Below are 13151 nucleotides of genomic sequence, written 5' to 3'. Positions count from 1 at the left end.
CCTGTCCCCTGTAAGAATTCCATTCTCTCAATTCCTGTCTCCATCGCATCTGCACCCAGCATGAAGACTTCCATGTCAGATCATCAGAGATGTCCTCCTCCTTCAAACAACATGGCTTTCCCTCTATCACCATCAACTCGGCCCTCACTTGCATATCCTCCACCCCCACACACAAGGACAGGATTTTCCCTTGTCCTCACCTACCACCCCACCAGCCTCCGCATCCAACACCTCATTCTCTGCCATTTTCGCCACCTACTACGTGATCCCACCACTAGACACATCTTCCCCTCTCCATCTTAATGCAGGGACTGCTCCCTCTGTGATTCCCTTGTCCACATCTCCCTCCCCACCTCGATTTCAAGCATGAGAGATGAAATATTACTGATAAGACTGGGGGAGTGAAACAAAAATCTGCAGATGCTGGGATTGATGCAATACACAATGGAGAAATTCTTCAGGGCAGGCGTCTGAATAAAAAGGAAGAATGGGCAGGGGGAGTACAGACAAAAGGTGTTAATTGAATATGGATGAGACACAGGAGAGAGAAAAAGTGAGAACAACGGGGGGGGGGGGGGGGGGGGGGGGGGTTGTTGTTGGGGCTCTGTGGAAGCAAGAGCTAGGGGAAAGGAGACAAGGGGGATGGCAAAGGGAAGGGGAAACAGAAACCAGAGAAGTTGATATTATCATCCAGGTAGAGGGTGACCAGACAGAATATGAAGTATTGCTCCCCCAATTTGCGGGTGGTCTCAGTCTGGCCGTGTATGAGACCACTGTGTGGTGGTACACCACCGGCCTACTGCAGGGCGAAACCTCTGTACCTGCAGGAGTGTAAGGGGACAGGACAACACCTGGCCGGCTGTCAATCAGTCGGCCTGAATGGATCAAGCCCCACCCGGTCGGGTGTCAATCACCCTCCGGGATATAAGCCTGCGCCGGGCTGGCCTCCTGAGGCCTCGCTCAGAGTTGCTGCAGCCACAGCCAGCCTGACTCTGTGGAAGTCTTTGTGGGTTAAAGCCTGTTGTACAGTCTTTACCTCGTGTGTATCTGATTCTGGCTAACAGTGCACCACACACAAAATTGGCAAGGGAATGGGATGGGGATTTTAAATGGGTTGCCACTGGGAAATCCATCCTATTGCAGAGGACATAGTCAAGGGTGCTCAGCAAAGCGATCTTCCATCTCTCCGATGTAGAGGAGACCACAACAGGAGCACCGGATGCAGTAGACAACCCCTGGAGATTCAGACTGGCCTCGTCAGCGAGGCTCAAAACTGAACAACGAAATTCAACCATACCTCCCAGCATCCTCACAGATCTGAATCCCCTTCTTTATTTAATGTTGGTGGGAGGGGGGCGGTGGTGGTAAGGGAGAGGCTACAGGCAGAGAGGAGCAGCAGACCTTGCATTTCCTTCAGGCTGCTCACAAAGGTTCAAATCTGATCTTGCCCCCAGTTCCATTTTTCTGCCTCATCCCCATGTGAATACCCGCCTCTGATCATGGCAAGCCTTCTAGAAGCAGTGATGAGCGCAATTACATTGCAAGTATGTTTCAGGAGAGCTCACCTCTGTGTCATCCATGACAGTGCTTGTTGTGGTCCCATCCACTGATGGACTCAGGCTGGTGGAGGCATCATAGTCCAGGGTAGCGATGAGAACCTGGGCGGCCACCTCCACCAGAGGCTCTCGATAGTCAGAGAAGAGTATGTGGTTGTACGGGATCCCATACCCGACCGGGTCATAGGCACATACAATGTTTAACAGTGAAGTGAACAGTGGTAGTGCATGCCTGAAACAAAGCAGCCAATCACAAGTCAGAGATGTCAGCTCATTGTGCATTACCCAATGTAAATCACCCCCAATACAACTGAGGAACAATGCAGGTGAAGAATCTGCAAAGGGAAGGTCTGTCCAGGTAGGTGGATGGTCAGTGACTACAAAATAGACAAGTCAGGAACGCATCCACACTGTGCAGAGTCTAGACAGGGCAAGGATCAGACTCTGGGTGAAGCATGTTAGCTCACGTAAAGTTAAAAACAGAAAGTGCAGCAAACAGCCAGAAGGTCACGCAGGTAGAAAGTAAAAACTGATTTAATGTTTCAGGGTGCTAACCTTTCATAAGTTGTGCTCTGGAGCTAGGAGCTATTACACCTACACAAGGCAATTCAAATGTAAAGGGCTCTTACAACCATTGATACGCAGAGGAACCAGGTCCAAAGTGGCCAAGCAATGATGTGTTGGCTTTGGATAGGGAATAGAAGAGGTTCACTAAGACACTGCTTTGTCTAAAGAGTATGAATTTATAAGGAAGTGGAAAAGAATGGGTTGTTTTCTCTGGATTTATAAAGTTATGAGAAGTATGATGGGGTGAAAAATGAGAATCTTTATCCAAGGGTAAAATATACACACTGGAGTGTGCATTAAAGGAAGGGGAGTCGGAAAGAGTTTAAAGATATGAGGCAAATATTTTACACAGAGTGGTGGGTGCCTGGAATGGGGTGCTAGGTGTAGTGGTGAAAGCACATACAACAGCAGTGAGATACACACAAGAATGTACATGGAATGGTGGGATCAGCATCACGTGCAAGCAGCAATGACTTTGTTTGATTTGGACATTGTGTTCAGTGCACAGATTGTGGGCTGAAGGGCCTGTTCCTGTGTGCACTGATGTTCGACGCATACCTCCTCCTCATAATAACTACAGCCACAATTGCAAAGCTTTTTTTAATTCATTCTGCCATCATTTTCAAGAGCAGGAGGGGCTGAGGGGGGATTGGCACCACGTGGAGGAACACCCAACACCTTTGACAGCTCATCTTGCTTGAAGGCCTCACCGGTTCTCAGTTGAACAGAAGAACTGGACCCAGGGATTGAGGACATTCCCCTCTGACGTGGGAGGTAGGTACATGGCCTCAGAGAAGCATGTCAGCAAAAGTTTCAGCAGCTCTGTTCTGTGGAGCAAGAGAAAGTTTGGGTGAGGGAGGGAGATGCACCTAGATACCACTCTGCAATTATTCCATCAGAATTTAGCAGGTTAGGGTAGTGCTGTCTAGATTGGCAGGCCACTTGTTTACCTCACCACAGGCTGATTGTGAACTCAGACTCTGCTGCCAATCTCCTGAAGACACCAGGCAAATGAAGCTCCTTCTGTCAACTGCAAACTCCACTTCATCCTTGGCTTCCAGTAGAGAAGAGCTCTCATTTCTCACAGAGACGTAACAATCAACAGGGTCAAAGGCTCAACCACCCCGAGTGGAGAAATCTCCCCTAGGCCCATCAAACAGGCTCACTGTGCTCCTTCCCCTAACAGATTCTCATCAGAGACTGGCCCATCTCCGTAAACCCTCAAAGCTCTCAAAATCTACCCATCTCCATAGACCTCTCATCAGAGACTGTCAATCTCCATAAACCCTCAGACCTCTCATCAGAGACTACCATCTCTGTAGACCTCTCATCAAAAAATGCCCATCTCCATAAACGCACAGTCTCATCAGACTGCCCCATCTCTGAAAACCCAAACCTTTCATCAGAAACTGCCCCACATCCAAGCCACCTTCCCTGGATGAACCCATCATCTATTCAAACCATGAATTTGATTATTGTTAAAAACCCCAACTCATTGTGCTTTTCTGAATTCCACAAACATGAAGGACATTTAACTGCCCTGCAAGGTGACCTTATAAGCCCTTTGACCGTATTAAACTCCTCAGAGGAAGGTAGGTCCCAGCGTCTTCCCAGTTTAACAGAGGTTATGCCAAAGATTCACACTTTGTGGGAGATGTCTGTCAAACTAAGACATCTCACAAATCTATTTTGCTTCACTGAAATAAGCATTGTGTTCCCAGAAGACAAATCAATGCAACAAAAAATGGAAATGGAACCAGGACTTTAAGGATCAATATGGTTATATTAAACTACTGAACTGTTAATAAATCCATCTGGTAAGAAAAATAGATAGTTATGGATGTGAGGAGGGAAAAAGGAGATTGTTGTGCAGTAGGTTTCCATAGGCTGGCACAACATTATCGGTTCAAGGCTGTGATGTGATGTTCTATGTAATATGTTCTTTAGGAACATGATTGGCTAACATCCGACTTCAGACCCAGCCATAATGACGACTCTTAACTGTCTCCTGGGCTGGAGGTAATTGGAGTTGGAAACTAAGTACAAGTATGACCACAAACATCAGACATATCCTGAGAACAAATGGTAAATTGAAGCAGGAGCTGGGCTATGGTGCAGTGGTCGAGTTCCTGCTCTTGACGACTACCTAATGTACGATTCCACAGCACCTTTGGAATTCCACAATCTCTAACTAAACCAGGCCAGCATCCAGGCTCCATTCTGAATAATAGGCATCTGATTGAGGGGGTCTGAGGCAGCTACTCTAGGCACTACCTACCTGCCAGCTCATGTCAGAGTCATACACCACAGGAACAGGCCCTTTGGCCCATCATGTCCATATTGACTATCCAGGAGCTCTCCAATTTCACAGCACGAGGTCAGTGACCTAGCCTTAGTAATGTTGTAGGGCCCTCAGCTTCTACCTCACCCCCAGGGAGTGTGTTCTTCCTCAGATTCTCCCTGCACTTGAGTCAATTTCCTCTGGTCTCACACACACCTGCCATGAACAAAGTTTCTTGCCTGTCAATGCTCCTCATCACTTGGCTACCTGTCAGGGTCCACCCCAGCCTTCTTCTCCACTCGAAGCCAACAAACCCTAACCAGCCTCTGTCCTCGGCAACATCCTGGTGAGTCTCCTCTGCACCTTCTACAATACACTTCTGCTAGTGTACTGCACACAGTATTCCACCTGTGGTCCAGCCAAAATTTTATAAAAATGGTGGTCAGATCACATGGATAGCGTAGAAATTAGCACAGTTATTACAGGGCCAGTGACCTAGGTTCAAATCCACCACTGTCTGTAAGGAGTTTGTATGTTCTTCCCATGATCTGTGTGGGTTTTCTCCAGGTGCCCCGGTTTCCTTTCATGTTCCAAAAACTTACAGGGTTGGTAAGTTAATATGGGTGTAATTGGACAGGAAGGGTTGCATGAGGCAAAAGGGCCTTCTGCCGAGCTGTACCATTAAAATATAAAACAATAAAAAATAAACCCTACTCTAGCACAGGGTTTCCTAAACTGGGTTCCGTGGAAAAGAGGAAGATTTCCATAGAAAAAGTGACAGGGAGTAAAACTCAAAGGCTCATCATGATGTGATAACCTGTTTTTTTATTTACTTATTTCTTCTGTCCTTAATTCACTTTGTTTCTTAAAGAATCCAAACTTATATGGGACGGTAGCAAATTTCACAATCCCTCCCCCCCCCACCCAAGAAAAAAAACGACATCATGAGGCCTGACGTCAGCAGTGCAGTGGGCAATGAGTGCATTATTTTTTAATCAGATAATCCAAATTCTTCATCACTGGTACAAAACTGGCTGTATTTTACTGATATTCCACATGGTGATAAGTTTATAGTTTTAATGTTTCTTTTTGTGTGATTATTATAATTATTTTAAGTCTGCAATATTATGAACATTATCTTGATAATTTTTTTTCGTGTGTGTTTTAACCCATAGATCGTTGGATTAAAAATGTAACTAAGAGTCAGGATAATTCCTCTGAAGAACGTACTGAAGTGTCACCACTTTTTTCATGAAGAATTTTCGAATAAGCCTATATCTTAAAAATCAAGTGTCATGGAGAAACGAAAGTATGACGACAATTATTTGTCACTTGGATTCACTTCAGCCGGGAATAAAGAGGCCCAGATGCACAAGGTGTTTTACATGGTAAAATTCTGTCTGCTGTGCATTCCCTATTTCCATTTTCCATGACTTACATGTACAAAACCAGATTTTCGTATTATGTAGCAACGAAAACAAAATATAGAAACCGACGATACCCCTCCTGATGTAAGGATTCAACTATCGAATAATGTGCCCCAATATTAAGAAGATCTGTGATGACAAGAAACAATTTCATTCCTCCCATTAAATGTAAATTAGAGGCAACAATTAATTTCAATTTGGAGAATGGTGAGTTTATTTACTTTCTTGCTCTACTTTTTATATATCTATATGTACCAGGTTTTACAAAAGTGGCACCCTTCTTTTTAATCATACTTACCTCAAAAAATCTGAAAGAATAATCAGAAAATTATCGAATATTACAATTTCTCAGTGATACAGAATTATTTGAGGCAATAAAGAATAAACTTATTTCTTTGAGAATAAATAAATACACACAAGTATCCATTCTTTTCATCACTTTGTATATTTACACATGCATTATTTAAATTTAAAAGAAAAGATTCATTCCCAAATCACACTCGTTTCAACCTTTGTTCGAACACAAGGTAAATTCTTATATTTATTTCATTATTATCATTACTGGTGGGTGTGTTTCTCATTATTGTAATAATGAAGGAGCACTGTACTTCCGCAAATTGTACATGAAGATTAGGATTCTGCCATTTCCACATGCTCCCTAAAAGGGTTCCCTGAGCTAAAATGTTTGGGAAACCTTGCTCTAGCTCCAGACTAATGAACACAAAATCTCCTTCATCACCTTATCTGTGCTGCCACCTTCAGGATTGCTTGGATTTGTACACTGAGGTTCCTCTGTTCTCCAATTCTCCCCAAATCAATGCCATTTATGGGGAATATCCTTCTCTTACCTCCCCAAACAAAATGCATAACCTTGCATTTACCACAATTGAATTCCAAATTACCATCTGATCAATATCATTCACTGGCCTTAGACTGGCCTCCTTATTATGAAAAACTTCACTAATATTCACGTCATTTGTAAACTTGCCACTCATTCTTCCTACACTTTTCTTCACATCAATGGTAGGTAAACTATTGGACAGCTACCTCGGGATAGGATTTATGCACATTTGAAAAGTCATGGTTAGATTAGGTACATTAAAACTGGCTTTGCAAAGGCAGGGCATGTCATGTCCTGACTTTTAAATTTAAATTTGGGTGTGATATAGAGTAGTCATCTCTATCACAGCTCTGTACTTTCAGTATTTATTTTTCATCTGTTTACCTTTTTAAAACTTACAAAGAGGTGATGAATTTTACATTTTGTGTTTTTATCAAAGTTGAAATGGATACAGGAGTGGCAAAGTCAGAAAAAATGGAAAGAAATATAGAACTCTGACTAATCCACCAGCAATCCTGACTACTGAGGGCTTCTTTAAAGCACTTGAGCAGGTCAAAGTGTTGTTCACTGAAGAATTTAAAAGTTCTAAATACTAGGTTTTTAGCACTGGAAAATCAACTTGCAGAGGTCTGATGCTCTATTGATGAACAAGGTGACCTCAGCAAAATCTACTTTAAAAGATTCGAGTGACCGGGTTTGTCACCTGGAAGATAATAATAAGTTAACAGCGAGAATTATCGATTTGGAAAGTCGAAGTAGACGGCAGAATCTGCGCATCGTGGGCTTGGCTGAAGATATTGAAGCTGGCACACTAACTAAATTTTTTCTGACGTGCTGGTAACGGTGTTTGGGAAAGCAATGTTTCCGACACGACTGGAGCTTGATAGAGCACATCATTCACTATTGCCCAAGCCTAAATCTGGGCAGAAAACACATTTGGTGGCTATCAAATGAAGGAACTGCTGATCCATGAAACCTGTCGTAAAGGTAGACTGCAATATCAAGGCAAACAATTTAGAATCGTGGAAGATTATTGTCCCAAAGTTTGAAGCAGCGGGCCGTTCGTAGGGAAGTTATGTCAGAGCTATTCAAGCGTGGGGGTAAGCCTTCATTGCTGTATCCAGCGCGTCTTCGCATTTCTCTTCCCAGCAGGAAAAAGAAATTATTTCGTACAATGGATGACACTTGGAAGTACATTCACAAACTTCCTGCTCCATGTCTTGAATGACATTTTCTCTTTCTTTTTTCTACTGAATGGTTGTTTAGGACCAACGATTGAACTTTAATATGTTAGAGGTTCATTAGTTTGATATTAAGGCTTTCACATGAAAAGTACTCTTATTGCAAGTCGATTTAATTTGGAGTGGTTGAAGGGAAATAGTCACATTTTGATTGTATTTATGGTTAAAACTTTTCTATCAAATGGGATAAAAAATTTTATCCAATAATAGACTTACTAAAACTTTGAAAAGTCTTCAAACTTTTTTTTATTGTATATTGTGATTTAGCCGAACATGACTTCTTTTGATCTGATATGAACAGCTGTAGGGGCAATGGTTATTATTTTGCTTTTGAGCAACAACAACATCTAATCTCCACTGGAAGATAGTGGGTTTCTAGATTTATTATTTAGCTACTGTTGATCCATTTGGCAGCCTTAGAGGGGTGGAACTGGAGGGGACAGGGGATGGGTATATGGGTGTTTCTGTTTTGATTTGCCATGGTGCTTCATTGTTATGGTTTTTAAGTTCCATCTTTTGGAGTTGCACTTTCTGGTCTAACAGGACCATCCGCAGGCTAGAGGTTATTGTGTACACTGCATGAATTTGGCTCTCCACCCGTGCACTGGAATTTTTGAAATTAGTATTACTGTTAGTATTTATTTTTATATCTGAGTCATCATAGTTAATTCTATTAATTTCTTTAGTTGGAATGTAAAAGGTATAATATAATAAAATGAAATAAAGTGTTTTCACATTTAAAAAATTTAAAGCTGCGATTATATTTTTGCAGGAGAGACATATTCGTGGTAGTAATGTTTTGCGTCTGATGTTGTGGTGGAAGGGGCAGCAATATCATTCTTCCTTTCAAGCTAAATCTAGAGGGGCATCAATCCTTATTAATCAAAATATTCCCTTTAGTATGCATAATGTTGTTTCAGATTCTAATGGTCATTTTGCTACTGTTTCAGGGAAATAAATGGTGAAATAGTGATTTTCGCAAATGTTTATGCTCCTAATGTTGAGGATATGGGGTTTTTTGAATTTTTTTACTTCTTTGCTGGATTTACGTTTTTATTTGCTTATTCTAGTCAGGGATTCCAACTACTGGATGGACCCTATCTCAGATCGTTCATCTTTTAACCTTGCCATATTAAACAAATCTTCTTTATTAATTTTGGTTTATGGCATTTCAGATGTCTGGCATTTTTAAAATCCTACTAATAGCGAGTATTCTTTCTTTTCTCATGTTCCACACACACACATATTGATTTCTTTCTCCTTTTCTCCATTTATTTTCTCTTTAAAAAAATTATCTGGACTACAAATTATGGACATGTTTTACAATTTACTTTTTTGATATACTGATTGTTTTATTAATTATGTGTAACTATTCATATCATCTCATTGTATTTTATTATTAAGCTCTTTATTAAAATCAATAAAAATATTTTTTAAAGAAATTTATTTAGCACACAGTAGAAGGCCCTTTTGGCCCCTGAAACCCATGCTGCCCAATTACATCCTATCAACCTACCAACCCCATACAATTTGGATGGTGGTAGGAAAATGGAGCACTCAGAGGAAACCCACTTGGGCTTTGGGAGTGGGGGGGGGGGGAAACATACAAACTCCTCACAGACAGCATTGGATTCAAATCTAGTCCTGGTGCTGTAATAGTGTTGCGCTAACCACAATGCCCATTACGCTAACAGTGCCATGATAAGGTGATTGATGAGGGCAGGATGAACTTTCGTAAGGTTTTGACAAAGTCCCTCTTCATTGGAAGACTTAGAAGGTGCAGGTACAGGGAATGCATGGTGAGTTGATAGACTGGGTGCAGAATTGGCTGGCCCAGAGAAGAAAGAGGGTAATGGTGGAAGGATGTTACTCAGGCTGGAGGCCTGCGGCCAGTGGTGCTCTACAGGGATCAGAGTTGGGACTCTGTTATTTATGATGAATTTCAATAACTTGGATAAAAATGTAGGAGAGTGGGTTTTTAAGTTTGCAGAGATACAAACTATTTGTGGAGTTGTGGTCAGTGTCAAGGGCTATCAAATGATACAGATCAGTTACAGATTATGGGCTGAGAAATGGCAGATGGGATTTAATCCAGAAAAAAGAGAGGTGTTTCACTTTGGGAGGTCAAATGCATACAGTTAATAGCAAGGCTCTTAAAAGTATCAATGTGCAGTGCAGAGGGATCAGGGGGTTCAGGTCCATAGCTCATTGAAAGTGGCCACACAAGTAGAAAGGGTTGTCTTGATGGTGTATGATATGCTTGACTTCACTGAGCAGGGCATCGTCAATAAAAGTAAGGAGGTCGTGTTGCAACCATATAAACCTTGGTTAGGCCGCATTTGAAATAGATTGATCAATTCTGGTTGCTCCATTACAAGGTCGGGTGTAAAAGCTTTGCAAAGGCTAAAGAAGAGGTTTACCAGGCTGTTGCCTGGTTTAGAGTTAGAGGTTAGGAGTTATGGGGAGAGGTTGGATAAACTTGGGCTATTTTCTCTGAAGAGTCAGAGGCTGAGGGGAAATTTATTTGTAAGAAGGGCATTGATAGGGTTTTCAGTCAGAATCTTTTCCTCAGGTCAAAAGCATGACACACCAGTGGACATGCATTTCATCAGAGGTGGAGAAGTGGGGCAAATATTTTGCACAGAGTGGTGGGTGCCTGGAAGGGGCTGCCAGAATTTGTGAGTGGAAGCAGATATAATTGTTGTGCTCAAAAGGCTTCTGGATGGACACGTGAATATGAAGAGGATTGAGGGACGTCTATCAGGTGCCAGCGGCAGAGATTTAGTTCGGCACAGACACGTGAATTTGAAGAGGATTGAGGGACGCCTATCAGGTGCCAGCAGCAGAGATTTAATTCGGCACAGACAAGTGGACTGAATGGCCTATTCTGGTGATTTACACTCGTGTTGATATACATCCCAAACAGCAAGAGTTTCCACATCAACTCCTATGATATTTTGAATATGATACTTTAAAGATTCGGTCACAGAAGACTCTCAAAAACTTCTACAGGTGTACTATGGAGAATATTCTGGCTGGTTGCATCACTCTCTGGTACAGAGGCACCAACACTCAGAACAAGAAAAAATTCCAGAAGGTCGTTAACTCGGCCTGCGACATCACAGGTACCAGACTTCACTCCATCAAGGACATCTGCAAGAGGAGGTGTCTTAAGAAAGCAGCCTCTATTCTCAAAGACCCCAACCACCCAGGCCATGTCCTCTTCACTCTGCTACCATTGGGAAAAAGAGCCTAAAGACGAGGATTCAGTGGCACAAGGACAGCTTCCTCCCTGCTGCCATCAGATTCCTGAATGATCAATGAACCAAAGACAGTACCTTACTTTGACTTCTCGTGTACTATTTTTATTTATTGTTGGAGGTGGTTTACATGAATATTTGCTCTATGATGCTGCTGTCAAACGACAAATTTCGTGACTTATTCACATCAATAAATTCTGATAACATCGGCTCCCAATCAGAAAAACACCAACCTCCCAACCCTCCATTATTACCTGCTTTCTTTATCAAGCCAACCTTGGACCCTTCGTCAGCTGCCAACTCGCCCTCTGCCAACTTCACTTCTACATGCTCCTGACCTCTGCCAGCTGCTATCCCCATTGCCTCTGCCCCCTCCCACCAGCTCCAGCCTCTGGCATCTGCAGTAAGGCCACGAAGGAGGGTTACAACCAAAGCAAAGCTACTACTCTTGCAGCAGTAAGCAACATTGCAGCTAACTCCTCACCTGTTCAAGTCATGGATGTAGCTGTGAGGAGGTGAATGAGCAAAACCCACACCTGCCTCCCAGATGTACTCACAGCTGTCGATAGAGTGAAGGTCCTCAGCCATATCCTGTAGTGACCAATGAGATCAAAGTTTCAGTGAACAAACAGGAATCACTCTCCCCATTCTCCACACATACATTTTTCAACCGTCACCATAACCATTCCTCCCCATCTTCTCCACCCAGATCCAATACCAACCAACTCTCATCTCACTAACACAAACCCAACCTCTCCTTCACAGGCTCCACTTCTCCCTCTCACACTCTCACACCATCATTCCCCTCCCTGCTGTTAGTCACCTGTCTTTCTCGACACTACCATGTGCCAGGAAGGAAGCATATTTCACATCAAGCAACCAGTGTCAGCATGGATAACTCCCAGCACGTATTGGCTGCAGAATGAAAGCCCAATTGCAGTCACTCTCAGATCAGTTACAGCATAGTTATGACATGGGATCAAGCATCATTATTAGCGGAGGAAAATACTTGGTTAGATACATGGTGAAGACCTCTCTACTTCATCCAGTAAACACATCTTATGCCACGAATAACTCTGTCTCCACACACAGAGTCACAGAGTTATACAGCCCAATTAAGATCCCTAACTGAGACAGTCCTATATGCCTGTGACTGGCCCATTTCCTTCTGACCCTTTCCTATTCATGTATCTATCTAAATGTCCTTAAAATAGTATGATTGTACCCACCTCTAGCACTTCCTTTGGTTGCCCATCCTCTGTGTGAGATCTCTGCCCTCTCATCTCAGACCTGCGCTCTATAGTATCCCCAATCCTGGGGAAAGAGTGGTTTACTTGGTATTGATTGATCAAACACCTATGACAAGGTTGGGCACATTGACCCATCACCCACATTCATCGTGGACCCCACTACTTGAGGGGACAAGGGTAGTTGGGCTTTGCTGTCCAGGTTGAAGGAGGCCCAGTGCCACCAACTGCATTAACAAGGGATGAAGGTGAAACACGTCATGAATGCAAGGGAAAGTTTATTGTGGCATGTGTAGCATTGAGGGTAAAGGCTCTCAATAACTCACAATGTGGCAGAGAGCCCCACCACTCCAACTCTTGACCTGCTCACTAAAGGTGGGGTTGGGTTCATGCTGGCAGCTTTGCCCATCAAATTATGATCGTTAAAGCTTTCAGACATCATCTTAAATATAGCCTGCAGCCAATGTGTGGATCAAAGTAGAATCTTGAGGAAATGACACAGGATGCTATGACGATGTAAACAGGGGCAGTCATTCTGTCCCTCACACACCTACGCTGTCTGCTTAAATCCACATTCGCTTGAAAGCTGTCAGAATTCTGCAACTCCAATGTCTCTGATAACAGGCTTTAAAGCTTCCCCTTGCCATCTTCAATACCTCAGTCAAACATCCTTTTTAAACTTTTCCTTCTCTGCGTTGCCATTTCCAGCTAGAGTTCTTCTCCTTTACACC

General features: G+C 42.9%; 1 protein-coding gene across 1 annotated transcript in view; it reads right to left on the bottom strand.

Moving 5' to 3' along the window:
- Positions 1-619: 619 nt before the first annotated feature.
- Positions 620-13151, bottom strand: part of LOC138756893 (protein HID1-like) — a 57804-nt gene continuing 45272 nt past the window's right edge. The window contains exons 5-9 of the mRNA XM_069923285.1: positions 11658-11764; positions 2834-2950; positions 1538-1788; positions 1119-1273; positions 620-754 (exon numbers count right to left, since the gene is read on the bottom strand). Coding sequence (XP_069779386.1) covers positions 620-754; positions 1119-1273; positions 1538-1788; positions 2834-2950; positions 11658-11764 — 765 coding nt within the window. The remainder of the gene's footprint in view (positions 755-1118; positions 1274-1537; positions 1789-2833; positions 2951-11657; positions 11765-13151) is intronic.

This window comes from Narcine bancroftii, chromosome 3, assembly GCF_036971445.1.
Source record: "Narcine bancroftii isolate sNarBan1 chromosome 3, sNarBan1.hap1, whole genome shotgun sequence".
Taxonomy (NCBI): Eukaryota; Metazoa; Chordata; class Chondrichthyes; order Torpediniformes; family Narcinidae; genus Narcine; species Narcine bancroftii.
Note: the sequence above shows the minus strand (reverse complement) of the source record. Positions and strands in the feature narration are given on the sequence as shown.